The sequence below is a fragment of the Poecile atricapillus genome, chromosome 3 (genome assembly GCF_030490865.1).
Source record: "Poecile atricapillus isolate bPoeAtr1 chromosome 3, bPoeAtr1.hap1, whole genome shotgun sequence".
Taxonomy (NCBI): Eukaryota; Metazoa; Chordata; class Aves; order Passeriformes; family Paridae; genus Poecile; species Poecile atricapillus.
Genome location: NC_081251.1, coordinates 44736512 through 44764500, shown reverse-complemented (window position 1 = coordinate 44764500; position 27989 = coordinate 44736512). Strand labels below are relative to the sequence as shown.

The 27989-nt window shown below is 40.8% G+C and overlaps 1 protein-coding gene across 5 annotated transcripts; it reads left to right on the top strand.

Moving 5' to 3' along the window:
- Nucleotides 1-4888: 4888 nt before the first annotated feature.
- Nucleotides 4889-27989, top strand: BEND3 (BEN domain containing 3). Of its 5 annotated transcripts, none has more exons than XM_058836847.1 (4): nt 4889-6071; nt 15572-15616; nt 16052-16272; nt 21184-27989. In XM_058836847.1, the coding sequence occupies exons 2-4, from the start codon at nt 15583-15585 to the stop codon at nt 23455-23457; spliced, it is 2529 nt and encodes an 842-aa protein (XP_058692830.1). In that variant the 5' UTR covers nt 4889-6071; nt 15572-15582; the 3' UTR covers nt 23458-27989. The 5 variants fall into 5 exon arrangements, with proteins under 5 accessions (XP_058692830.1, XP_058692829.1, XP_058692831.1 ...); XM_058836846.1 differs by lacking the exon at nt 4889-6071 and adding an exon at nt 6668-6857; XM_058836848.1 differs by lacking the exon at nt 4889-6071 and adding an exon at nt 8415-8436.

Sequence of the window (27989 nt, the reverse complement as noted above, 5' to 3'; positions counted from 1 at the left end):
TATGTAAGACTGCAAGCAATATACATGGATTTTAGATGGAATATGCTATCTTTGCAGAAAATAAACAGGATTTAAACATCTAGTATTTCTTAAAGATGGCTGCTGCTGCTAAAAGTGGTCACATTATTAATGATTAGAAGTATTTATTATGTAAACTTTTATGAAAAGTAATTGCTTTCAATCACTTTCTATTGTACTAATAACCACTAAGCAGGTGGGTTTTTTCTTCTTGTAAACCCAGGTCCCCACGCCTACACTTTTTATGAAAAATTCAGTCCATATTGAATTTTCACTGATATCAAAGGGAAATTCCTGTTGGATAAAATGCATTCACCTCTTACATTCATGATTGTTCTCAAAGGCACTGCTATAGGGTATGACTAGGTTATATTAGATGGGTTCTAACTAGGTGGATTAGGGCATCGAGTAGCCATGAGCCACAGATCCATGTCAATGCAAATTCAGAAGAGAAGATTCCTATCCATGCAAAAAGCAAGGTGCAGGAGTAGCTTCCCAACAGCAGTGAGGCTAAAGACTGAGAAGGGAAGATCCCTAGCTCCTTCCAAGACAGTGACTTTTTTTTTTTTTTTTTTGTAAAAAAGGGCTGTATAACATATTGGCCATGACAGAAGCAGCTGGACCTCAAAAAACCTAGAAAGACTGTTTCAGTTTTGGGACCTGAAACAAAGAGGAATTCTACAATCTGAATATTGCTTCTCTGATTTAAGAGAAACAGATGTTTACAGACAAAAACAAAAACAAAAACAAACCCAAAAAAACAACCAAAAGCTAAATCATCCAGCTGAGTTCTCAAAGAGACCTAGTTTTCTACATTGCTTCACAATTCTTTTTTCTACTATTGTTGCAAACATTTGAACTTACATTTGAACATTTGAACAAAGTGAGGTATGAGACTATGCAACTGGTGCAAAATATCCTTTTCCATACTATGGGCAAGATATGGAACTAAGTGTTGAGCACACAGAGGAGAGTGTGCTGTTTGCACTTGATTGGAAGATGTGGACGTCTTTGGGAGAAAGGGCGTTCCAGGCTGTATTTACCTCTTCTGGCTGTAAAACAGAACCTGGCAAACAGACCTTTATGGGATAAATGTTTGATCGTTCAGAGTTAGATATGGTGTCGATAATAGGATGACTGTGCATTAAGTGAGCATTACTTCTTTTTAAATGCAAAGCTGTGAAATAGCGCACAATGGCACAGTTCTTGGCTGAACTAACATAAAGAGAACTGCAATTTCATTGCCAAGAGATTAAAAGAGGCTTATGCTTCCAAGAGTGAAGTTGCTCAGATTTGTCAGTTTTTAAACAGTTATAGATGCAACTGATGTCTAAGTAAACTCCTGCAGCACAGAAGGAGAATTTAGGTTGCCCACTGAGTTGAGTTACTGTATTCTTGAAGCTCCTTTACATTTCTGTTCTACTCTTCCACTTCGGCTTTGATCTGATTTTTATTTTAAGCTTTTATATAAAATTCTTCTTCCTTTGGTGCTCAAGTGTTACATATCTGCTGTCTTGCCAGTACGCTCTGGTGCTACTTCAGACTAGAAAAGGGTTTTCTTATAATGAGTGTTCATTTTTTGAAACTTTTTCTCTGTGAGCTAAACTCTTAAGATTTCCAACCCACATGCACTTGGAGATGAACCGACTCATTTTTAAAATCCAAATATGCTATTTATGTTCTCTATTCTGATATCCTTGATTCAGCAAGCAACACAATTACACATCTTGCCCATCTCTGTGAAGTTTAGCTACACAGCAAATTTTGAAGTTTCCAGTGGCATCTATCATTGTATCTAAGAACAAGAAGCAGTGTTGCTATAAAATTAAAAAAAAACAAAACAAGAGTATCATGTAACAATTCTGTTTTTGAGAAAAAAAAAAAAAAAGAAGAAGAAGAAGGCAATTATATTTATTGGCACTCTAAACCAGTGTTTCCCGACTAGTGTAGTATTTTGCTGGCAGAACCCTCCAACACTGCTTGCAGCCACAGGAAGTTTAAAAATATAAATAAAGTTCAGATGTCTGCCACTGTTCATCTCTGCCTGGGTTGCAGCAATGTATGGATATTGCCCGCAGCATGTTACTTGTTCAGTATTGTTGCCTGTGGGCCAACAGAGGTTCCAAATATTCATGTCCAATGTGTCCATACATGTCCTTTCAGTCAGACTGGCTGTGAAGGGCATGGAGGTATGCAAAGTTTGTTATCAAGCTGCTTTATTTGCTATTAAATATTTTTGTTTTATAAACTTTGAATTGCAGAATGCATTTTAGTGCAAATCAGATGAGATAATTGGACTGATTTTTAATGGTGCCTTTCAGACCTTTTTAATTCAAGACAGAAGATTTTGGAACCTGCATTCTTTCTATTTTTTTTTTTCTCCCTGATATATTCAGTCTTTTTGAAGTTTATTTATATATAATATATATATAATACATGCCTAAATAATTTAAGTTGAATTCTAAGCTGCCTGACTTAAGTGTCTGTCCGATCTGGGTGAGTCAGTGCCTGACTCCTGTCACCGCTGGAGGTGCGGGTCCAGCCGGGCACCAGCGGACCCCCTGACGTCCCTCTAGAGGGCAATCCTGCCCGTTCCATCCAGCCCAGCTGAGCCTGAGCCAGCCCGGAGGAACCCGAAGGAAATATGAGTCTCCATCCACTTGGCATAAGCATGCTTCCAGCAAAGGCTGGTAGCACACTCAGGTTAGGAAATCGCACTGTATTGCAGAAAACAGCCGCTTGGCTCTGGGCTGCCTTGCAAAAGGGGGCACCTCCCCTGCCTGCTGCACACACAGCCTGGCCAGCAACGCAGGAATCACTGAAAGTCAGCCCAAGAGCAGCAGAAAGAAGTCTGGTTACCGGTGTGGGCTTGTCTTTTTGCACAAGGGGCTTGCTTTCCGATTAGAGTTTTAACATAAAATGTATATAAGTTTCGAGGACCTGGCTCCACACCCCACTGTTTCTCATCTCCTTTTTTTCTGGCCTCCGTGACTCTTGTGTCTGTCTGGCTGCAAGGTGGCCTAGTTTCAAGATGTGGTGAAGTGATAGACGATGTACTAGTACCATAGCAATACTTTTTATGGAATGAAATTGCCAAAATTAGTTCCTGCTGAAAGTGCTTTTGACATCTCCTGCCACATCTCTTCCTACTGAGTGCTGTAGGCTATTGCAAAGATCTAAAAGAAAGAAGCCTTGTTGAAGGTTTCAAATTGGATTCTTGCTTATCCCAAATGTTTGCAGCATAGGAAGCAAAAACGCTTCTAAATTTAGGTTCATTCTTGGTTCATTCTTCTGCTCCTTGTCGTCATACCCAGCACCAGGCACACGGAGCTGTTGAGTCCCAGCTTAGGGAGGAGTGCTGCCAGCTCTGCCACCTCCCTGCCAGCCACTGTGGTTCCTCACCCCTGCCCAGGGGAATCTCTAGCTGACTAGATCCTTTGAACTAATTCAGAGAAGGCATTTTCCGGGGAGGGCTGGCACGTTAGAGTTTCTACAAGGTTTAAAGAGCTCCCGTAGTCCACCCTTAGAGAGCTCCATACATGTGCAGACAGTGCTTTCAGCTTCCCTGGGCTTCTGAGCACATCGGTGTTGGTGGTGGCCTGACTGAAGTCTCGCTGCAGTTTGGGCAACTCAGTAATGGCCCATAGTATTCGAAAGCAGTGGTGATTTTTTTACAGAAGAGTTCTCTTGCTAGAGCACCACTACTCCCCTCCCCGGCGACCTGGAATTTTTCATAGATTGCCGCAGTCTCACAGAGTGGCTTTTGAGCCAAAGGCACAAAGTGGGGGGAAGATGAACATTAGAATAAATGACGTGTGTAGCACAAGTTCAAATGGTGAAAAGAAATGGGACTTGTCTGGCTGGGAAGCCAATCTAAGCTTGCTACCTGCATTGCCTGGAGACAACTTGGCTCGCTCCCTTTCCATTGAATACTGTTATTGCAACAATATGCTCATGCTACTTTATGCTTAGCTGAGGCCCTTCAGGTCTCCTCCTGGGCTTGAGTCCCTAGTAGCTACAGTGCCTCAGGCCAGCACTATAGAGCAGAAATGAGGTGGAGTTCAAACTGGCAAGGTATTTTCTCAAGGGCTCTGAATTTGAGTTTGGGATTCCACTGGCTTGCTCTCGCCTTATGGTTGCCTTTCCTTAGTCTCACTAAGTAAAGCATTCAAGTAAAATCCAGCTGAGATCTAGCAGTACGTAGCAGCTGGGCCAGGTGTTAAAACACGGTACCCTTTAAGAAAAGCCTCAATTATCCTTACAATAAAGGAAGGGGACAAACCATACTGTAAACTTCCGTGTTCATAGCGCTAACAGGCTCAGAAAAGTTCGCGAGGAGTGCTCATTATCTCCAAAGAGAGAACGATGCGCTAACTGCAGAACACTTGTCTTGTTCATAAATGTATCTTTCGTTGGAGTGATTCATCGGCGGAGTTACAATGCTGGTGGTTTCCGCTTTTAAGGGCTCCTTTTAACAGCTGTCTATCAACAGCAATAATAAAAGGAGCAGTCAAAGTTAAAATCAACAAACTATTATCTGTTAGGATTATTCATGGAATATGACACTGTAAACATACCAAAAGTCCCAAATACTAAATTTAGAAGAGCGACATAAGCGGAATAACAAAATTTTAGGGAACTGCTTCTAAAGAAAGCGCCAAAAATCTGAAATGGTGAGGATTTTTTATTTTAAGAGGCACTCTTTTATTGTTCAGTTCAAAGAAAACAGCATGTGACTAGGAAAGTGCTGAGCTATTTATGGGGCAGAAGATTTATCTGGGATTTTTGTCCCAGTTATTTCTCTGTTGACTTATATGCCTTTGTATTGCTTTTGAATTAAAAAAAAAAAAATTGAAATAACAAACGAAAGGTTTATTTCTGTTACATTCACAGCACTGCTCAGAGCTCACGAGTTCTCCCGTCACATTTACTTGCCACTTGCATGGTGTGTATTTGCCGTGTAACTTCTATCAGATACATCCTCCATGCTGCACAGAATCCATCATCCTTCAGGGTAATATCAGACCTCACCTATTTATTTTATAATAAACATCTTTTATCAACATCTTTAGACTGAACTTCTAATAACTCTGGAGAAAAAAAGAAGAAAAGTGAAAGAATTACAATATAATTAGACCACCTGGCTGTGTACTTTTATTAACAGCAAAATTAATCTATTTATTAGGAACGGCAGCACGTTCATTGTGTAAGTAAAACATTTCACACAAAGCCGCCAAGTTCCAAAGGTATGTTACATATAGCCAAAAAACATAACTGCCAGAATTTGCCATAGGTTACAAAACCAGACTTTGCTCTCCCACAATTTTTATTTATTAATCTTTGGGAAACGGTTTGGTTTTCTACAAGCTCTAAGTCGAAAGGGCACGTGTGATTTGGCAGACTAATGTAATGTCTTATGTGCTCCTGTCAATTTCAGGGAAGATAAAATCTACAAGGATACTTAATTAAAAAAGAATGCGATGTCTGTTTTATAAATCACTGCTGCCATCTGCCCCCCAAATGCGGAGCCTGGAAGCGGTCTTGTGTCTAACCAGCGTGGGAAAAAGCCTGGATCTGAATTAAACCAACTTACTGAAATAACTTTTTCTTTTTCTTTTTTTTTTTTTTTCCCTAAGTACAGGCTGAAGCCTAACGCGGCACCAAACACCGACGTTTCCTACTTGGCACTATGCACAGAAACCCGCGTTAAGGTCACATAAAGGCAGGCGGGCAGCGCTCCCACGGGTGCCGCCAGCTCCGGGCAGCGCCGGGGGCCGGAGCCTGCCGGGCGGGGCAGGGGCTGCGTGCGGGTGTCACAGTCCGTGTGTGCGAGGAGCTCTCGGCGCGTCCCCCGGCTCCGCCCGCAGGGCTGCCCCGGGCTGACCCGCGGGCACGCCGCCGTGGGGACGGATTTACGGCATCGGTGCGGCCGGGGTCTTAGGAACTGCCGGGCAGTCCCTCCGCCGGCGCGGCCGGAGCCCGGCTCTGCCTGGGGATGACCCGGATCCCCCCGGTTTTGTCGCAGCCTGGCGGCGGCGGGACGCGAGTGGCGGGTGGGTGCTGGGAAGGCGCGGGGGGAATGCGGGACCGTGTGCCCGCGCGCGGCCACGTGCTCGCCGCCACCTGCCGTGGGCACGCGCCCCCCCCGCGCGCGCACGTGCGCGGCCCGCCGCCTGACTCTGCGGGGCGCGCGGGCGCCGCGTCCACGCGAGACCGCGCGGAGCGGCCCGGCCGCGCAAAGGCCGGGGAGGGCGGCGGGGGCGGGGAGCGCGTTTTCCATGCGGCGGTGGTCGCCGGCGGCGAGCGCGCCCCGTCCCCGCCGGTCCCCGGCCCCGGTCCCGTCACGCGGGGCCGTGTCCCTGAGAGGCGGTGGCCCCACGTGCGAGCGCGGGGTCCCGGGGAAGGCGTGTCGCGGGGCGGGCACGCGGCCCCCCCGGCGGCGGGGCCTCTGCCCGCGCGGCACCGAGTGGGCGGCGGGGCGCGCGCGGCGCGGGGGCGCGCGGGGTCTCCAGTGGGAACCGCGCGCGTTCCCAGTGGCAGCGCCGGGCAGGGCGAGGGGTGGGGAGCCAGGGGACGGGGGAGGAGCGGGCCGCTCTCCCCCCCCACCCCCGCTCCCTCCCTCCCCTGCCCCTGCCCCGGGGCGGCGGGTGGCGCTGGCCGCGGCGGGTCGGGGCTCGGTGTCCTTGTGCGGAAATGACACACGGTCCCGTCACGTCACGCGAGAGCGCAGCGCGCGGACCCTCGCACACAAAGAGCGGGGGGGAAGCGCGGGCTCCAGCGGCGGCCGCTCCAGCCGCCCCCGCCGCCCCGGGGCTCCCGTGGCCCCGCGCGGAGCAGAGGTAAGTCTCGCTGCCGCCGCTGGCGGGGACGGGCTCCGTTCCACGCACCCCACGGCGAGCAGGCAGCGCCGCCCCGGCGGGTGGGGGAGGAACGGGGAGAGGGGGGGGGGGCCGAGCGGGGGAGGCGCGGGGCCGGCCCCTCCTCCGGCCGCCCGCGGGCCGGGGCCGCGCGGGCGGGGGGCTCTTTGTTCGCCGCTCCGAACGGCGCTGCGGCGGCGCGGGTGGAGGGCGCCCGGCCCGGGCGACTCCGTGCGCGGGGCTGGGGGAGGGGGGACCGCGGGGAGCGGGGGCACGGCGGAACGGTCACGCCGCCGTCACCTACAGCCTCACCTTAACCCCTTCCCCCCCCCCCCCCCCTCCACCCTCGCGCCGGCCACACAGATCCGCCCGGGCAGGGTTCGGACCGGAAGCACCAACCGCCGCCTCCGCCTCGGGCTCGTGGGTCTGACCGCGGAAGCGGCCGCGGCCGCGCCGCGTGCGGGGCGCGCGGGGCGTCCCCCGCCGCAGCGCCCGCCCCCGGGCGGGGCCTCGCGCCGCCGCCGCCGCGCGCGCCGCTCCCACGTGGCGGCCGCTCCGCCGCCCCTCGGTGGGCGCGGGGGCAGCCCCGGCCGTGCGCGCGCTGCCCGGCACCGGCCCCGGCCGCCCCCGCCACGGGCCCGCCCGGGCACCGCCACGGGGCTTCGCGGGGCCACGCGGCCGCCGGGGCCGGGGTCAGGGTCCCGCCTGTCCTATCGTACGCGGCGGGAGGAGCGGCGGGCGGGTGGTTGCGCTGTAATTCGTGTCGGTCCTTGCTGGGTCGCGCTCTGAGGGGCCCGGTGAAGGGCACTGAGGGGGAACGGGCCGGCCCTGGCCCGATCATCTCCCCCCGGGCCACCCGCGGCTTCCCCTGCCCTGATCGCCCGCTGCCTCCGCCCGGATCACCGCTCATTGCCCGTGTCCCCATCACCGCCCGCTTCCCCTGCCCTGATCGCCCGCCGCCTCTACCCTACTTTTTCCTGCGATGTGTCCACACAGCCCTTTGTAAATAGAAGGGAACAAACTCTGAACCAGCAGAATGCGAGCCGGCGGCAGGCCAACAGCCATGTGACGGCTCCCACATAGCGTTGACGCAGTCCCAGAGTTTTTTTGGGTTGAAGTGTGAGTAGGGTTTGTCGGTGCCACCTATAAACACAGTGCATGCCCGACCCATGGGGCAAAGACGTCTAAGCAGGGAAAGAGAAACCTTTTCCCTAGTTCCAACTTGAATGATTTACATCTCATAAAACAAATAATTGCCCATATGTGCTGGTACGTTTTCTTCTCTCCTGCTAAATCAGACTCAGCATTGGACCAACTGAATTTCTATCTTTGCTAAGTATTTTCATAGTTTAGGTAAGTTCAGTGGACAAAAATAAACGAAAGTTGAATGCAGTTTGGAGGAGAATTTAAACTGTTTGCACAAAGTTCAGATGGAATAGTATTTTAAAATAAAAGCGGAGTGAGAGGGGAGAGAGGAAAGCAAAATGTTTTTAATAGACCAGTGGAAAACACGTGATTGAAGAAAAGACAAATTCATGCATTACTGCTGGAAATAAACCAGGTTAGTGTTTTGCTGACCTCTGCAAGATTGAGTTGCTGTGTGGTAAAAGTACAGAGGACACATTAAAAAAACTTCAGTTTTAGGCAAATTGTGAGAAAACTGGGAAGAGTGATTTTGGCTGTTTTTAAAATTTATTTAATTTGCATATTCAACTTAATTAAACTGAAATATGAAAGACACAAATTAAGAACATGCCTTCCAAGTCCTACTGGAAAAATAACCTTGTTGCAGGCTGGCTTCAGTGTAGACTTGAGGCTTCATGTCCTGCTCCACAGGGCAGGAAGAGAGATTTTCGAACTATGTTAAGTATAGGGATTTTTACTGTCCATAAGAGTAGTACTTCCAACAACATCTGCTGGTTTCTTAAAATCTTTCTTTGTAGTTTTAGAACTTACTATTCATGTATTTGTAGTCAGAATGCTTGTAGTGTTGCAATACTGTCTTCTATGATACTTAATATTACAAGAATCAGCATGGGATATTGATACTTACTATTATAAGTGTCAGTATTGGATATCATGAACAAATTTTATTGTGAAATTATGCTGCAGCACCCTACTACCTCAAAATGGATAGAATAGAAAGCATTTGTAGAGCGCTTTTAGTATTTGATATAATGTCTACTTACATTTTGCTGTTTGCTCAGTTAAATGAGGCAACATTCAGATCTCAGTTTCTTAAAGTTGGGCAGTCAGTTTCAAATAAATTACCTGTTTTTTGTTAGTAGGCATTTTTTATTAAGGTGGTTTCAGGTATTGGACTTCTTCAAGCCTCTGCTGCTTCAAAATTTATAAGGCCTTATCAAAATCATGTAAAATTTAAAGTCAAATCACTGGACCATAGATCTGAACAAAAGGCAAACATTTCCTCTAAGAAATACATTTTCTGGCTCAGTCCTGGAGTGGTATTTATGTCTAATTTAGTTGAATTGAATTTGAGTTGCATTGTTTTTTAAAAATTTGAGGAATCAAATGTACCCTGAGGATAATTGCAATATTGAAATTATTGAACCCAGTGCTACAGCTAGGAAATAAAAGATGCAGATTACTTGGCACCCGAAGCAGAATGCAGGACTCTCAGTTCTCTAGGTCTGTTTCTCAGCCCAGCAGGAGAGCTTTCCAAGAGACAGCCTGGAAAGCAGCATGCACCCTGAACAGGAGGCAGCTCCTGGGCAGCCTGAGCAGAGGGCACACGCCTCCAGTCCTTTTTGACTCTGGGGCTGTACGGATGGCTGTTGAGAATTGTTGTTTCCTCTCATTATTTCCAGCTGTTCTGTAGGAATCAGTTTTCTAAGATGTCATGAGGGACAGAGTTCTACACCGTTGCCAGGCACTTAGAGCAGCCCTCTGCTCACCTGCTGCGTGGAACAGGACTGCTTCCGCCTACCCACACCAGCTTTCAAGGCTCTGGACTTCCCATGGGAAGCTTTGGATGCTTTCTGTTGTTCTCCCAGTGCATGTTATGAAATACAGGCAGAGACTCAGGGAGCAGAATCTCAGACACTTGAGTGTTCGCTGAGATTAATTGATTAATCATTGTTACTTGCTGAGAATGAATATATGTACAGTATTTTACAATGGCTCTGGGTAAATCATACTCTAATTACATCGTGTAATTCCACTGCAATTTTGTGATAAAGTCCTGTTGCAGGATGGTATGTGAAGAGGAGGTGCTAATTTTGGCTGTTAAACAGCAGCTCAATGTACACATCTTGTAAAATTTAGCTAGTGTCATCTCCTTGAAAGATCAGCACTTTTTTTGTGCTCCTCTCATTTATATAACTTTATTACGATACCTATGCTGTAAGAGGGCTGTTGTATCTCTCATCACATGCTGAAAGCTAAGGAAACTGAGCAGTTTATTCTACATATGTTATCAAACACATATTTAATGTTACTAGCAAACATGTATGTCTTAACATTTGCCTAAAATGTAAAAGAACAGTTGACCTCTTCAGAAGCAGCACTCAAGAACACTTTTCATTATGACTTGAGTTTTATATATGAAGCAGTGTACCACCGTGAGGCTTTAAAGGGAATAAACTTAATACACAATGTCTCAATCCCTGTGTTTTTAATAGCATTCTTGTAGTCAATAATGAGGAATTTGGCACATTCCTGCCAATCTACACAAAGAAGCTAAAATACTTATTGGGATGATGTGCATCCAAAAAGCAGCTTCTACATATTTACCGTGCATTAGTGAACTGAACAGTAAAATGTTTTGCAAGGAGTTAAAATTCTAAACAGCAAGCTTCTATAAAACTGATAATAATCATCATTATTGTTATTATTTAGTATCTTGTTTAAGGTAGTGATTAATTTTCATTTATGATTACCGTTAACAAGTGTGATAAAATCTGAATTACTTTCCACATGCAGCATGTACACAGTTTTATACTTTCCTATGTGGTTTTCACACTATTTTTTTCATTTGTCAGAACTTAGTACATTAGATATGGGAGTTCAAAGTGTAAAGAGTTACTTCTTCAGTTACAAACAGCAGAACAGCAGTATTTTTTTCTGGTGGAATTTTTTGTTCCATTTTTAAGTCAGGATGTGAAAGTGATCAGTCAAGCTTTCTTTAAGAATGATTGCAAAGGTTGAGAACTGCCTTCATCTTAGATTATGGGCAGGATCTTTTCTCCCTGCATTATGCTTTTATAATGGTCAAAATCATAAGAGTGGTTGGGAAAGTGTCCTCCAGGGAAAACACATGATTAATTGTTAGGCGGTAAACAGGAGGAGGAGAATGCACATTATGGGAAGATTTAAATTATCAATCAGTTAGGATTCAGTTTTGTTTTGTGTATCAATAATTAGATACACCTTTATGTTACTTTTAGGTAGCAATATGCATTATACTAGATGATATGAGACTGAAATACATTCCAAGTATGAGTTGCAGTTTCCTCCCTTACTCATAAAATCTGTTGTGCCCCAGTGCTTTAAATCCTTAAGACTTCAGTGGATATTTTGGGTAGGTGCATTTTTAGTAAATGGATCGCATGTTTTGTTCTACATGCAAAAGCGGCATCAGGGTGGTCATTAACATGAAATGCATAGAGAAACATTCAAGAATCTTGTTTTCCATACTCTGGAACTCCCAGCACTGCCCTATGCATTGGGCTTCTCTGTTAACTATGGGTAATGCCATTTCAATGTGGAATATTGTTACCAAAATGATACAACAGTGCAGTTAAGTGTCATGACCTGGAAGGTTTTTGTAATAGAGCAGATGTCTAAGCAAGAGTAATCGAAGTGGGGAGTGTTAAGTCCTTTCATTGAACTGTCTTTTTCATTTCCTAGTCTGATGAAAAGGGAGAGCAGGATTTGTGGGGACGGAACTTGTCCAATAGTGACTGACAAGGTGTGCCAGGACCCCCCTTCTTTCCCTACTCCCTTGAATCTGGCTGTTGACGTAGCTGCTGCTGTAGGTGTTTGGTTTGTTTTGGAATCTTCCAGAGGATTCACCAGAAAACAGGATGTCGTGCATCTGTCTGTATCCCAGCAAGATAAAGCTGCCAAAGCTGGTCGCTCTGCCAGTCACAGTTGCAGGCTCCCAACTTCAGCACAGAGTGTTCACTCTTTCCTAGAACTTGCTAACAGCTGTCCTCTAGATAGCGTTGAGTAATATTAGGCTGAGGATAAGTATATTTATCTTACATTTAAAAAAAAATACATATAAGATTGAAATATGTTTTGTATACTCAGCATGACAAAGAACAACTGTTGGGTTTGCTTTACTGTATGTATTTCTTACCCAATTGCATTTTGCAGTATTTTGCCCCAAGATCTTTTAGACTATTTTTTTATTCCAGTTTTGCTTATTCTCACAGTCTGGGCCAGAATGCTACCTCAAAACAGGCTTCCTTTTTTAAGAGGAAATTATTATTATTCATAAGTGCTGATGCATAGCAAACGGTACTTTAACAAATATGAAATGTTTTATCTTTAGTGGACTTAAAACAATCAACAAAATTGTTGTTAATACTACATATACAAGCATGCATGCACAGACGTGCTCAAGAACAGATACAGACTTTCCTGTTTTCCATAAATCCTAATTTCCTAGGGAAGCAATGATGCATTTGCTCTGTTGGTGCATCTTTGTTGGCCCACTAGTCACTCATGGGTCCACTGTGACCCAAATTTGAAGCAAGATTGTGGAATAAATAAGGTATCATTAAATAGTTGAACCAAGCCAATGGCTTGCTGGTATGAGAAGAGATTTTAATTCAAAAATTTTTCCAGCCCAAACCTTGTGCATGCTCCTGAGCTGGGCCCTTTATCTCTATGAATTACAAGGAAAGTAACCCGGAAAAAAAATAAATTAGTTGTTTTCTGACTGTTTATCAAGATGGAAGGATAAGGTTGGCACCCATGCTTGACTAAGGGAACAGGTGGGGCTGTGAGGCAGGAAATCAAAGGGACAGTTGAATCCTGTCTCTTAACAGAAGGTGTTATATGTTAGATGTGCTTCATTTTCTTGTAATATCAGAGTTCTTACAAATCTCACAAAGAAGACAGGAAACTAGATAAGGAAAGAGATTATTACTAGGGCTCCCAAAAATGAAAAAAATTTGAGCTCCTGCTTTTTTTTGGCACCAGAGAGCTCAGGTATGGAACACAGTCTTCCTAGGCCTCATTGGTTCTGACACTGGTTTTGATTATTCACTTTTAATTGTATTCTGGCAGTTTTGGGTTTAAAAAAACATCAAAAGTTAACAATGTATTTCAAATTTGTGAAACAATGTTTTGACTCAATGTTATTTGACCTGAATTCAGGGTACCTTTGGCCTTCCTGATATTTTCTTCAGAAAGTTAACTGTTGCTTTGCTTTAATTTTCACTTTTTTCCAGTGTTAAAGAGTGGCTCTTCAGCGCCTCATTTGTCTTCTGCTTTCAGTTTGATTTTATTCTCCGATAGGAATTCTTCGAAAGCATTCCTCCTATTTGAATAGCAGTAATAGTAGGAATTAGAAAGAACATATAATTCCATATATTCCCTGCTAAATAATTTTTGTTGTTCTGTCCACTGCCACCTTTTAGTCTTCTCTTCTGGCTTTGTGGTTAATATTTTTTACTGTTTTGCTCTGATGAAGCAGTCTAGGATTGTCTGAAAAATCATTTTGATTTCCATTTTAGAATATTTTGTAGTGGTATTGGTAGATTTGCTTACTGTCACCTCAGGCCCTCACAAAAAGACGATGTCTCACACTCTCTGAGCACTGGCATGTGTTGGTCTTGTGCCACAGCCCTCAGAACCAAGCCTAGTGCAGTATGGAAAAGTTCAAGGAAGATCCAGGCAGTGACTGTCAATGTATGTGGGATATCAGGGAAAAAAGATAACAGTACCATGGGATTTTCTTAGGGTCCAGGAGAGCTTTTTGATGGTGCTGTGAAAAGTAGACTGCTGTAGGATTTTTCACAAAGAGCTTTAGTGGCTTTGTCTAAATCTGTAAATATTTTTGAGTTAATAAGATCTGGAATTAACTCATATCAGGGCTTATCATGTGGTTTAGAAGCTGGACCACTTTGTTTCATGCTGTTATGTCTCTAGAGAGTTTGCAAAAGTTTGAGTGACATGATTATAGTACTATTAAGATAGCTTAATTGATATATAGATCAATTAAAAAATTCAAGTCGTGAAATAGGGAATTATGGTGGGTGAAAGGAGTAGGTATCTGAGGGGTTTGTAGTAGCTCTACATCCAACTGAGAGCGACTTACTTTTATACAAGATGATGAAGACAATCTCTTGTTATCCTCTTGACGATGCCCTTTACAAGGCTGCATATAGGGGCTGTGTGGAAGATCAGCACATTAAAGAGTATCTTGACTTCAAGGGTGGCCCAGTAATAGTAAGCTGATTTTATAAATCTGTACATCTTTTGTTTGGGTGCTACCCATTGTAAATCATACAAAATCTAATCCAGAATGGAACCTCATAGTTACCATTACAGCCATCAAATTGCCTACAAATTGAAATTCATATCTACACAGCATTCAAGCGTTTACAGAGTTTATTAACAGTATTTTGAGATGTAAAGAAAAAATTATTATTCAGCATTATTCAGGAGAGAGGTACAGACTGTTTTCCCCTCCACAAGAGATTCTCTGTCTTTCTCTCCCCATCTCTCTTACTAATTTCATTATAATTTCTCCTCCTGGGCTGTATGTACATTTTTGATTGACTGGTTTTATTGACTTGCACGTGTAAAGTAATAATGCTCTGAGGCCAGGTAAGCATAATGCTGTGTGTAGAGGAGCATGAGCAGAGTGTGACATTTTGCCAGTCATCTGCTCATCAGTTGAGAGTGTCAGTTTGCAGCTGCTTGCCCATAAGGGTCAGTGATATCTGATTAATTTGTTTGCTTTCTAGATCTCCAGAGATTTAGAATATCTTTTAGGAACGTGTCCAGAGATTGATATTTGCCCCCAAGTAACTTGCAAAATTAGTTTTCAAGTAAACATAAACACAGCTGAGTTTTTCATGTGAGAAGTAACACTAAAATCATGCTAGCACAGTACATGTACTCACTTTTCCCTACAAAAAACACATTATTTAGAGACTGACAGAGAAAAAGGACTTAACATAGATCTATGTGCATTATTCTGCTTGAATGGATGCAATTTATATCAAAAGATCAAAGATTTTTAAGTAAAAACTTATTCCAGCATGTATGTTAATATTTATGATGGATTTTCTTTCTGTGATGATTTTGTGTAAACCACAAGGACAACATGAAAACATTTGACAGTAATAATAGTGATTTTGTAAAGGGTGAAGACTTTAATACAGTTAACTTCCATTTATATACTGCCAAGACACTTTACAGAGAAAGTTAGAATGAGTTCACTCTATACCAGAAAAAGACATAGAGTTTTAGCAGGTTCCCAACCTGCTGTATGTTATCAACAATATAGTTTGTATGTTGGCAGGTCTATAGATGGCCACAGGGGTTACTGAAAATAACTAGTTATTACAAACATACAGATTGGGAAGACTGGGAGTTATCTATGGGCTGTTAACTCAATACTTCTAGATGAAAAGTAATTACAAGAGGAGATGTAGATATTTCCTGATTCCAGAAGATGCTGATATTTATTTTTGTATTTTTGTTTTGTTCTTCAGTGAGATAGAAGATGAATTCAGCTGAAATCACTGATGATGATGAAGGTAAAATATTATACTTTGTATAATTTTTGATCAGGCAAAAATACTTGTTGATTTAAAGCATTTGTAATAAAGAATGCAATTGGATCAAGACGAATTACACTAATGTTTTTTAAAAAGTTATCTAAAATAGGGCATTATCTTTGTTAGTCATTCTTATTTCTGCTCTACATCCTTCCTCCCCTCCAAAAAAATCTTTCTCCTGTAACATTTGTTTATACTTTAGATTCTTCTTTGGAGAAGAAACTGTCATTTACTGGAAAATTGAATGATTTGACTTTGAGGTGGCCCCAATATACACTTACCATAGAAGTCATAAAAAATAATGAAGTTCTTCAAAACACGTTTTCATAAAAAAAAACAAACCACAGAACATTATAGTGAGTCATGGTTTTCTGGAGAGGGTGCTTTATCTTTCTAAACCTTCTCTTTTTTCAGTTAAAATTCCTAAAAAAAATGTGAAAGTAGAAACAGAAAACGAAGATGAAGCTCTAGACTGCTCAGTAACTTCCAGATCTGCTGAGAAACACTCACTGGATGGCGCAGTGACTTGCCTACAGGATTCCAACAAAAGGAAACAGACCTCCCTTGGCTGTGATGGGTCAGGAGGCCAGCAGGATGCCTTACCCAGCGTGAAGAAGAGACGCTTTACGCAAGAGGTGACTTCTCTATACATGACTGTGATTTTTTGATTCATATTTCCTAGGCTAAATTCACTGCTGCTATAAGTAGAATGCAAGTCTTTTAACTAAATTTGCATTGGTAATGAGTTTGTTGCAAACGTGGCTTATCTGAAGCCAGTTTGCACTCGGCTGGGTATTCTCTAAATAACATGGGAGTGATCATATTTGTGAAATATGGTTATTTCACAAATTGGTTAATTCATTTATGTGAATTATATTTTTGTAGTTCAGCAGATAACATAGGTAGGGGCAGTGATATAGAGTAACTGGGCATGACTGATTACAGTCCCTCTCATGTCACACAGTCCTTCAGCTGATTCCTGAGCGGTAGAATCAGGGCTCTAATTCCTTCTTCTGTGACAAAGCTTTAATGTTAGTGAAACCAGTATAAATTAGTGTATTATTTGAAGGATAAAAATGCAGGGATGCAGAACATTTCAGCCATATCAAGAGTGCAATGTATTACAGCATCTGGGGTGGCATCCCACTTGGGACAATCCAGATGTTTCCCTTGCCAGTGAAGGAGATGCCCAGTCTTTTCCATTATTCTGATCTTGTGTTTCACCTCTCTAGCAATGGCAGATTTTAATTAATCTCTGCTGAAACTGAGCAAGTTTCTTTTTGTCCTTGTTCTTTTCAGTAGGGAAAGCAATGATCATCTGTTCCTAGAAAAATCTTCTGCGTGTGGGAAAATATGTGTGATGCCGTCCACCCTCAGTCCTTTATTTTTGAGATTAAAATTCTTTTTTTTAGCTCTTCTCAGGAGTCACCTTATACTTTTGTTGTTCCATTTGAGAGTCCAGAAAGACTAGTGTCCAGTGTTGGATAGTCACATCTCTCCTGCCACCCTCTAAGAGCAGTATAATGACCTCCTGTTTTTCACACTCAGCACTTTATTAAAATAACCTAGATTCAAATTCATCCTCTTTTGAATAACTTCAGGCCCTGGGTTATATTTAGTTTGTGACCTATCCTAATGCACGTATCCTTTTCTGCTCTTCTGCTACCTAGCCAGTTATTCCATGTTGTATTTGCACATTTCATGTCTCCTTTATAGCCATAGTTCTCTGTGATTCTTTTTCTTGACTATCATCTCTCTGACTTCTTAGGGCTGTTTTTTTCCTCTGAATGCCTGTGGTAGGTAGGTTTTAATCTTATTACATGGTTTCTTTCTTTTCCTTTCTCTTTTTCTTTTTACGATTGTTTTCCTTACATTCAGATTCTTAAAAGAGCTTTATAATGGTCTCTGAACTGTGCTTGCTTTGCATTTTCCTGTTTGGCATTAATAAATTTTAAAATTTAATTTGAAATTAATTATAACTTTGGATTTATAATACCAGAAGTTGACCCAGTAATAACAATGAAAATTCAGTCTTGGCTGACTCCAATGAATCAGCATGTTTAGTTAAATAACCAGAAACAGTCCTCAAGCTTAACAGTGTTTTTAAAGTTAATTACTTCTCTAGTGTCAATATAATGTTTTAATTGATGACTTTATTAACTATTTCTATTTAAACAGTGGAAAAATCTTGATTATTTTAAAGAATGTTGTGCTTGTAGTATATTTTTACTGCATGTCACAAAGGCATCTGTCTATGATATAAACAGAACTGTGCTTCTTTTGGGCTGGTAATTTTATTGCTAAATTACTTTTTATCTGAAGACTTCACTTTTTTTTTTTTTTTTTTTAATTTTGAATACCACTTCATAATCAGGAATTAATTTTGCATTATTTTCTTTAAAAAAACAAAGTGGAAAAGACTACACGTTTAAAAATGTTATGTGCAGGACTTTTCCATATTCTTATGTGTCTGAAAGAATCTGTTTCTTGCTTGTATATTTATTTATTCTTTACTCCTGTGCTCGAATATTATGTGCTGTATTCTTACAGATATTTAGACTTTGTTTATTAAGCACAGCAAAGGTTGTAAATAGATTCAAGCATTGAACAGAACAATAACAAAGCAGCTTTTAAAACTTGGCTTAGGACTCCAAGAGAGAATGCGAGAGACTGTTTCACAATTTCTTGTATTGGATCATATTTTGCAAAATACTGCACTTTGCAAATGTCCATAAAATGTTTAGAACATAAAAAGTTGCTGTACAACTGTAGTATGAAAAGCAGCACTATCTTCTATACATTGAGTTTCAAAGAACAATATCTTTGCTTCTTTTTTTTGATAGTACATTAGAACTGATCATCTTAAATGGGTGCAGTATTATCTGAGATGCATGGATATTTAAAGATCAGTGTTACAGAAGATTAATTTGTTAAATTGGAGAATTTACAAAAGCCATGCATTTATGGTGTGGATAGTGCTGTTCCCAGATGTAAACTATAGACAAGATAATTAAAAGCAAAAGAAAAGAAAATGAGAACGCATCTGAACTAAAATATCCTTAAATATTTTTAAGGCCCAAATGTTTTGTCATTTGCTAGGAGAACACTGGCTATGAGTTTTTGAAATGCAAATATTCTGAAATGCAAATCCATCCCGAAGCCAGATTCAGCCATTGGGAGCTGCATTAGTGAAGGCAAAAGTTCAGCTGCCATCATAGTGAAAATCTGCTGTAGCTCTTAGCATGAGCTCCAGAGCACTGTGTCCAAAACTGAGACTGCAAACTCTGATGATCTTGCTGTCAAAATAATTAATTCATGTTCTTTAATACACATTCTAATATTGATTTGGCCTGACTTTGTGAGGTGCACAATAATAGAAATTACCCTCATATTGCCAGGTTTTATTACATAATTTATTAAGGAAAATAAATAGCAGGAAGTCAAATGAGAACTGACAGATACCTGATGGCCCTGAAAAACTATTTAGTAGCAAGGTATTTTAGTAGTAGAGAAGGAATTGAAAGAATCATATGCAGTTTCTGAAGGAATATTTGGCATATCCTCAGTTAACAGGAGTGTTAATGAAAGAGCAGTTTAGTTGGTAGGTCTCACTGGTTGTGTAAGAAATGTTTTGTTTTGTTGTTTAGATCTAAAATAGTAAAAAGCTTTGTAATTCAGTTTGACTGGGGAGCAGTATTGTGCTTATTGTAGTGGAGATTTTCATGGCCTGCTTTCAGGTGATGTCTGTGTGGCAGAGCTCTGTTACCACCTGAAATTACCTCTGTTTCTTCACTGACAAGTACAGGTGGTGTGTGACAACGTCCCAGCTTAGGAGCCTGCATTTAGCGGAGGGCAATGTGGATTTCAGTCTGCTTGCAGTTCAGTCACTGTTCTGGCTTTATTATGAGTGGGACTGGAGTGGGACAGTCTTCTAAATAGGATGTGGAAGTCAGGTGTCATCAGCACCATGACAGCCAGGGATTCTGCACACTGAAATACATTGCCTTGGCATTACGTTTTCATTTCATCATCTCTCCACACAGCTTTGGACGTACAAACACAAGGTTTCGTATGTAGGGTAATGTGATGTGAGTGAGAGCAGAACTTGGAAACAGCTTCAGTTTAATTGAATGCTGGTTTCTAAACTTGGAGAGGAAACCAGCTTGTTCTTTCTTAGTCTCCTTTGAGTATACATTGCATAAGAAATTAAGATAATTAGATTCAATTTGTCACTGCAGTAAGAAAATGCCAAGTGTGAGTACACATAGGGACCACATTTATTTCATAAGTTACAGTTCTGTTTCTAAGAAAGAAACCTTAATTCAGGTTCCTCACTGTAGGACATAATGTGGTCTTCGCTAGAATTTCAAATTTCTTGGTGCTCTCAGCTCAGACCTGAAGTCTGTGATTCATTTGTTTTAATACTTGAATGCAAATTCTGTTATTTTTTATCTAATTAATGTTCCGTGGAGCAAGCCAAGAAAATTGTTTCAGTATAGAAACATTTACAAATCTAGGAGTGTTTTCTCATGTTTGAATTCTGTATGTTGGATGTTGATTCTGTTGTGTCTGCTTAACTTTTAAGAATTATTTGCAAGTAGCTTCGTGTTTGGAAAAAAAACCCCAAATCACCCAAGCCCTTTGAGATGCTGTGAGATGATGAAAATGCTTAGTTCCAATTTCAAGCAATGAGGAGTAATTACAAATAATTGACAATATTAACTATTTATGAATTCATTACTGGTTTTATATAATTTATAAATTATATAAATTTATATAGTTTAAATAATTTAGGGACTTAGAAATCCATGAGTCTAAACTTCCTTGACTTTCAGAAATGAAGATATCTTCTGTTAGGCTTCCTTTTTAAAAAGATATAGTACCAAGGTACTTTCCACGTCTTTGTTATTTGAGTAGAATACCTTTTAAAAATTAAGTCATTTTTAGCATTTGTTTAGCAGTTCTGCGCCATTATAAAGAGATTTTTTTAAACCTGTATATAAATGTTTCACATCAGAAAAAGAGAATAAGCATATTTTTTGCGGTTTATAGTCTTTGTGACATTTTCAAAAGCTAACCTAAAGAGAGTGCTGGAATGTTAAATGCAGTTGTTGGAGGTAATGGCAAGGTCACAGGACTAGGAGTCAGAAAATCTAGATGCTATTCTTGGCTCTGTTGCTGACTTGTTGCCACCAAAATTCTCTACAGCCCAAGATCCTCATATGCAAGGTGAAGCCTAATGATACTTAATTTGAGGAGTAATTAGAGCTCTGTGGGTAGAAAGTACTGAGAATTATTATTGCATTTCTATTCCATAGAGAGAGCTGTGAGCCAAAAAAAGGGAAGTAAAAAGGAAACCTAAATAATACCTTACTGTATTTTTATTTTTCTTAGTGAATTTATTAATTTTTATTATTTAACACAACAAGCCCCCTGGAGAAAATTTGACTTTGCATATTCATGTAACAATGCCTAGTTAAGAAGCACAAATTTATAGCTAATATCTTTAAGGCAATCTTACTAATACAATATTTATTCATTTGAAGGGCTCCCTTTCAAACATGAGGAACAGAGATGCTGGCTCACCCACTCAGGTAAATGCAGAGCAGCCAAACAAGAACAAGAATTCTAATGTTACATGGCTCTGTGAAGAAGAATCCTTCAGTGACATAATCACGCCATCTTATAAAAAACCTCTCTATGGCATCTCACACAAAATCACAGAGAAGAAGAACCCACCAGGAGCAGAGCAGTTTGCTTCTTACGAGTTGTTTGAAAAAATCAACCCCAGCAGTCCCTCGCAAATTCGGACTTTGAACGATCAACGCAAAAGAGACTCAGCCACAGCCATTGCAGTAGCAGCAGCCACAGCAGATTCAGAATCAAATATATATTCTTTGATACAGAAAATGTTTTACACGCTGAACACCCTCAATACCAATATGACTCAGCTTCACAGTAAAGTTGACCTGTTGTCTCTGGAGGTTAGCAGAATTAAAAAGCAAGTCAGTCCAGCAGAGTCTGTTGCTGACTTCAAGCCTCCCCCGGAGTACCAGCTGACTTCGACGGAACTCAAACAAATCATGGATCAAAGCACATCAGGTGGAGACCTGGCTTGCCGGTTGCTCGTGCAGCTCTTTCCAGAGCTCTTCAGTGATGATGAGTTCGGCAGGAGCTGCAGTACATGTGGCTTTCTCAACAAAAGGAAACTTGAATCTCTTCATCTGCAGCTTATTCGTAACTATGTGGAAGTTTGTTATCCTTCTGTGAAGAGTACAGCTGTGTGGCAGTTGGAGTGTTTGCCTCAAGTCAATGATTTTTTCAACAGATTTTGGGCTCAAAGGGAAATGGAAAACAGTCAGCAGAATGTGCAATCATCCAGTTTTTATGAGACTGAGCAGGTTGAATCCTCTCATTTTATTGAGGATAAAGAACAGGAAGAAGCTTTGTCCTTGGACAGGAGTAATGTCATTGCCTCAGATTACATGCTGGATGCTCAGGATCTCAATGAATTTTTAGATGAAGCTTCTTCACCAGGAGAGTTTTCTGTTTTTTTGTTGCACAGACTGTTTCCAGAACTCTTTGACCACAGAAAATTAGCTGAAAGGTACAGCTGCTTTGGAGACTCTGGAAAACAACTGCTGGATCCTCATCGGCTTCAAATAATCCGTAGGTACACGGAAATTTACTTTCCGGATGTGCAAGAAGAAGAAGCCTGGTTGCAGCAGTGTGTTCAGCGAATAAATGATGAGCTTGAAAGTACGTATATGGATGGAAGTGAATGTGACCAGATGAGAGATGACTGTTACGATTCTTCTAGTTTACCAGATGATGTATCGATCATAAAAGTGGAAGACAGTTTTGAATATGAAAAGCCTGGCAGACGGTCAAAAAAAATTTGGCTTGTACCCATAGATTTTGACAAACTTGACTTTCCCCCTCCTGATTTTGATGTCCCAGTCCCAGATTACCTGTTGAACAAAGAACAGATTAAAAGCATATATGAAAGCAGTCTTTCCATAGGCAACTTTGCCTCTCGATTGCTTGTTCTCTTATTTCCTGAACTATTTACTCATGAAAACTTAAGGAAGCAATACAACTGTAGCGGATCTTTAGGCAAGAAACAGCTCGATCCCACTAGAATTAAATTAATTCGACATTATGTGCAGATACTGTACCCCAGAGCAAAGAATGACAGAGTGTGGACATTGGAGTTTGTTGGGAAGCTTGACGAGAGGTGTCGACGAAGAGACACGGAGCAAAGGCGCTCGTACCAACAGCAACGGAAGATCCATGTGCCAGGTCCCGACAGGAGGGAATTTCTCACCTATGCAATAAACCCTGAGAGATTTCGGGAAGAATTTGAAGGGCCGCCACTGCCACCAGAAAGAAGTAGCAAGGATTTTTGCAAGATACCACTCGATGAACTTGTTGTTCCTAATCCTGACTTCCCTGTGCCTTCTCTGTATTTGCTGTCTGATAAGGAGATAAGAGAGATAGTGCAGCAGAGCCTGTCAGTTGGCAACTTTGCTGCCAGGCTTCTCGTAAGACTCTTTCCTGAACTCTTTACTCCAGAGAATCTGAGACTGCAGTACAACCATTCAGGTGCTTGTAATAAAAAACAGCTTGATCCCATCAGACTGAGACTGATCCGTCATTACGTGGAGGCAGTTTATCCTGTGGAGAAAATGGAAGAAGTGTGGCATTATGAATGTATACCGAGCATCGATGAAAGGTGCCGGCGTCCTAACAGAAAAAAGTGTGATATACTGAAAAAAGCTAAGAAAGCAAAAAAAGTGACAGGCTCTTTAAACTGCTAAGACTTTGACCACTAAATTATTGTCAGGAATATGCTTTGGTTTAGACTGAAGGGCCTGTAGGGAGCTGGGGGTTCTCAGCACCTGGGACAGTCAGGCACTAAATTTGTTGTGCTTCAGTGTGTGTGTTGCATTTGTGTTGGCACAGCAGCAATGGGAAGTGGCTGACAACATTTGTACATGGGTAAAGACCATCAGTGACAGCTATCAATGACTCGCTGAGAGCATGATATTCACTGGTACAAATACATGTATTGAAACTATTGCTCCACTCCCCATTTCTGCATCTTCCTTTTCTATCACTTTCTAATAATAAAGAATTTTTTTTTAATGGTTGTGCTCTTCAAGAGCAGTTTTTCATTATACCGTTATAAACAGTATTTTTAATTAATTCGGATTTTGAAATGTGTAGACTAAACTTAATTTAAATTTGAAAGTGCCATTTTCATTTGAAATCATTGGAATATTAGACTTTGCTTCTACAGTAACTGCAGCTTCACACTTGTTTTGTTCTTCATGATACTGAGGTACTGAAAGCTATGATGCTGTGTCAAAGAGTAGGTCAGAATGGTGTCCTTTGCATTTTTGACTGTTACGTTAGTTTTTTTTCTAAAATCAAGAATTTCCTGTTGAAGAATTGAGACATGAGCATAAACACTGTGTGAATGGGGTTTTTTTGTATTGACACCACAAGCTTGGTCCTGCCCTTGTGAGTTCTGTTATTGTTTTGTCCAGTGTAACTGCTGGAGTGACTGAGGATTGCTTGTCTTGAGTAAAGCCAGCAGAACAGACCCAAGCCTATACCCATGGAACGTCTTCCCATCACCTGCTCGCCACCCTGTTTGTAAAACAGCAAAAGCATCAGCAACATCAAAAAGACCTGAAATAAGAACTTTAAAAAATTTTAGACCTTATTTCCTATCAAAATCATGATTCCAAAGGTGTTTCCAGTGTTGATATTGAATTGCATATACAAAAAGTATGTGCAGAGATTGGTTTTGCGGTGAAATCCAGTGTTTCAGGGTCCCAGCATATGAGCTGTGGAAATGTAACTCATTCTTTCCATGAATGCAGCAGCATCTGGATATTTTGGGTGTAGGGATATAGAACTCCCTCACTTTGCCAAATTGTTTTAGTGTAATTAGTAGCTATTTGGAGACATAACTGTGTATGTATAACTTAGGTTCGTGTGGTCAAGTTTGAATCATTAATATGTTCAAGTGTAACAAAGACCACCCAGAACCTGATATGAATTTGCCGTATGACTTGTCACTGGAGAGTGCTGCTTTAAAACTAATTTTCTCTTTCTTTTTTTAAAAAAATTTAATACTGATAGAAAGGGTGAGAGAGAGTCAAATATGAATTCTTAATACAGTAAAGACAGTGGTTGCCTACAGAGCATCACTGGAACACCTTGGAGCAATTGTTGATGTTCTCTGTGGTCCTTTTCTGTTGTTTACTTAGATGGGTCATAGCAAATTTTAAGTCAGTTCCAGTGTAATTTTCTATTTTAGCATTTGTAAGGAAGTATAAAATATTTGATATTTTTACTTCAGATTTTTAGAATTTATTGTTCTTAGACTCATATTGATCCCTTTAAAAGGAAAACAAAGTGGTTTTCCCTGATGGCAAGAACTAGTAAACGTATTGTGTTAAACTGGGAGTAAATCATAGTTAGTAGCATTTGCTCGTTTTGCCCATATGCTAGAAACATTCTCAGAGAATGTATGAAAAAAGTCATGAATGTACTAAATAACACATTGTTTATATCCATTTAAATGTTTCCTGTTGGTTTAAGTAATAGCAGACCATATTCAAAATGGATATCGGAGCAAATACAGCTATAATAAATCAAAATCATTTTACCAAAGATAAAGAACTGATACCACAATGTCTGCATCTGTTCATTTTACTGCATAAATTTATCAAATTGAATGTATCAGAAACCAAGACTCTCTTGTCATTGTATGCTACCTAGAAACTCTGTGAAATGTTTTTTACATGCACTTTTATGGGATATATAAAATAACAGAAGATCTTAACGACTCTTTCATTTGTGGTTGCAAATGGCTGGCCAAAAGGTAAGAAATACAATTTTATTTTCTTATCTTAATGTCATATGTTTCACCACTTGGTGATGTCAAAGCTCCCAGAAGAATTCAATATATACTGAACATTTTTACAAGGGATAGACGTTACTAGCTAGCATGCAAGGCTTTTAACTGTAGCTGTTGATATTAAGTAAAAAAATCAGTCAATTGATATTATCTAAAAAGTAGTGAAAAAAAATCAGTTTGACAACTTTGACCATAAAAATTATAATTTTTTAAACTGGGTATACAAATATTTTTGTTGTGTTTTTTCCTCTTTTTATTGCTGTGTACATTCCTTTTGTCCAATTCTTCACAACCCTTTCATGATTCATTTGATTGTATGATTTATAACTGATATCAAGAAAATACAGACGTATAAATAGTGGCATAGTTCACTAACAAAAGTTCTTGCAGCGCATCTGAAGTACAGCCACTTCATCCAGTTGGTCAGTCTTGTAAATATATTAAAGGTATATTATTTTCATACAAGAGGAATGTTGTCTGGTGATTGTTCAGGTACAAGCAGGATTTTTTTTCCTATAAAATCTCTTACTAAGATCTGAGATAACCTTAGCTAGTCAGACAAATACATAAAGGAAAACACCCCAGTTTCTGCATCCATTTAAAAAGATTTTTCTGTCTTTCAGACTTCTTATGTTTAAAGGAATAAACTTACAATTTTGAAAGTGAAACTGTGATAAAAGGGTTGCTAGATATTGAAGTGTTGGGTGCCTGCGTAGCCATGCTCACTGTCTTCCTGTGGATTAGCATTACTTTCTACCTACTCAGTTAAGGTGGGTATCAAGTGTCGCTACTTCTTACAGTGTAAATATATCAGCTTTCAGTAAGTATTGAATAGCCCATTTCTAAGCTTTCTAAAAGAAACAGTGTAGTATGTATCATAATTCTTTATTTTTGCATCCTACACATTTCCTACAACTTAAACATTTCCTTAGAAGTTCTGAAAAAAATGTAAAACAGCACATCAAAAGGGAGGTGAAGTATACATCAGTTTATTGCCCCTTAAGTGTATTCAGGTGGCAGAATCAACAACAAATGTGTTTGCAAATGAGAAAAGTCTTTGCTTGAAATCACTTTGTTATACTGATGCAGTACAGCCAACAGTGTTTCATGTTCTAAGAAATGTTTGTGACTTTTTAAATTATCTTCAAAATGCATATAATTTATTTCTAGGTACATTTTTTAAAATCTGTCATTTGTGTCTTCAGTTATTGTTTGATGTTTATGTCATAGCAGTGAGAAGTAGAATTGTGTGCTCAATGCTCTACAAAGGCACACCAGGTCTAGTTTCCTGCTGGAAGGGGCTAAGATGAATTCTTCACCCCCAAGAAACCCAGAAAATAATCTGCAGGTTTTATTTATAATTTATTTCCATTCAGATTTTGTTTTGCTGATTAAAGCAATGTGGAACAGCTGGAAAATTCAATGTCTTAATCTTGCCTTGAGGACAGGGCATAAATTGACAAGTGTTCTTACTTACAAAAGTACATTTTAGTTGATTGCACTTAAAATTTATGGAAGAACAAATGTGGCAGGTTTTTCTGAGTAAATGAAACAAAATCCATCACTGTTGTTGCAAACATTTCTTTACTGCCTTGGTTTAACTTTCTGATTTTTTTCCCATTATTACTGCAAGTCAGCACCAATGGAGTTACAGATTTTTCCTCAGAAACATTCTGAAAGTATCTCTCTTAATGTGCCTGAAGTTGATAAAAATGAATAGATGAAGTTATGGTTTACTTTCCTCTTAATTCTCTTTTAAAACTGACTTTGCTAAGAAAGGCAGAACAAGCAAGAAAAAAGACACATTTGTCTTCATCATCTCCCACCTACTTTTCTTGTTGTAGTAAATGTTAAGACAGATAAATTTCTAGTGCTTTCAATAGTGCTTTCAAATCTTCATTTTGCCCTAAAATTCATTCATCTAAACTTCTCACTGGTAGTAATAGTCTTAATTTCTTATAGAAGTGTCTTGTAGAATACATAATACCTGTCTCTGTCAGAGCTCCCATAAATCCTGTTCTGAGAGGTCGTCTCTCCAGCAGCAGAGTGCCAGCTGAGGGAGCTGCCCTGGCTTCGTCAAGTAGATGACTCCTAACAAAACCAAATCTCCATCACATTCACATTTTCCTTGTACGTCATTTGACTGGCAGGAGATTAGCCCTTACACTGTATTATTTTTATCCAGCATATTCCTTTTCATTTTTTGTCATTTTCTGGTTGCTGTCATTTCTAGCTAATGGCCATGAAAGCTTGTGACATGAGCAGACCACTTGCTCTCTCCATTTCCTGGTGTGTTCCATCATGGGACTGTGGTCCCCACTGAGCATTTTTCTTTGATTAACAATTCATAAGGGAGAGCCAATTCCCATGGGAAAGGAAGAACTGTAATAGAAGAGAAATAAAGCTGTTCTTTTCCCA

Coding starts and splice junctions, on each gene's coding strand:
- BEND3 (XM_058836847.1), top strand. CDS start 15,583: ATGAATTCAGCTGAAATCACTGATGATGATGAAG. Junction 15,617..16,051: donor AATCACTGATGATGATGAAG/GTAAAATATTAT, acceptor CTCTTTTTTCAG/TTAAAATTCCTAAAAAAAAT. Junction 16,273..21,183: donor AGAGACGCTTTACGCAAGAG/GTGACTTCTCTA, acceptor ATTCATTTGAAG/GGCTCCCTTTCAAACATGAG.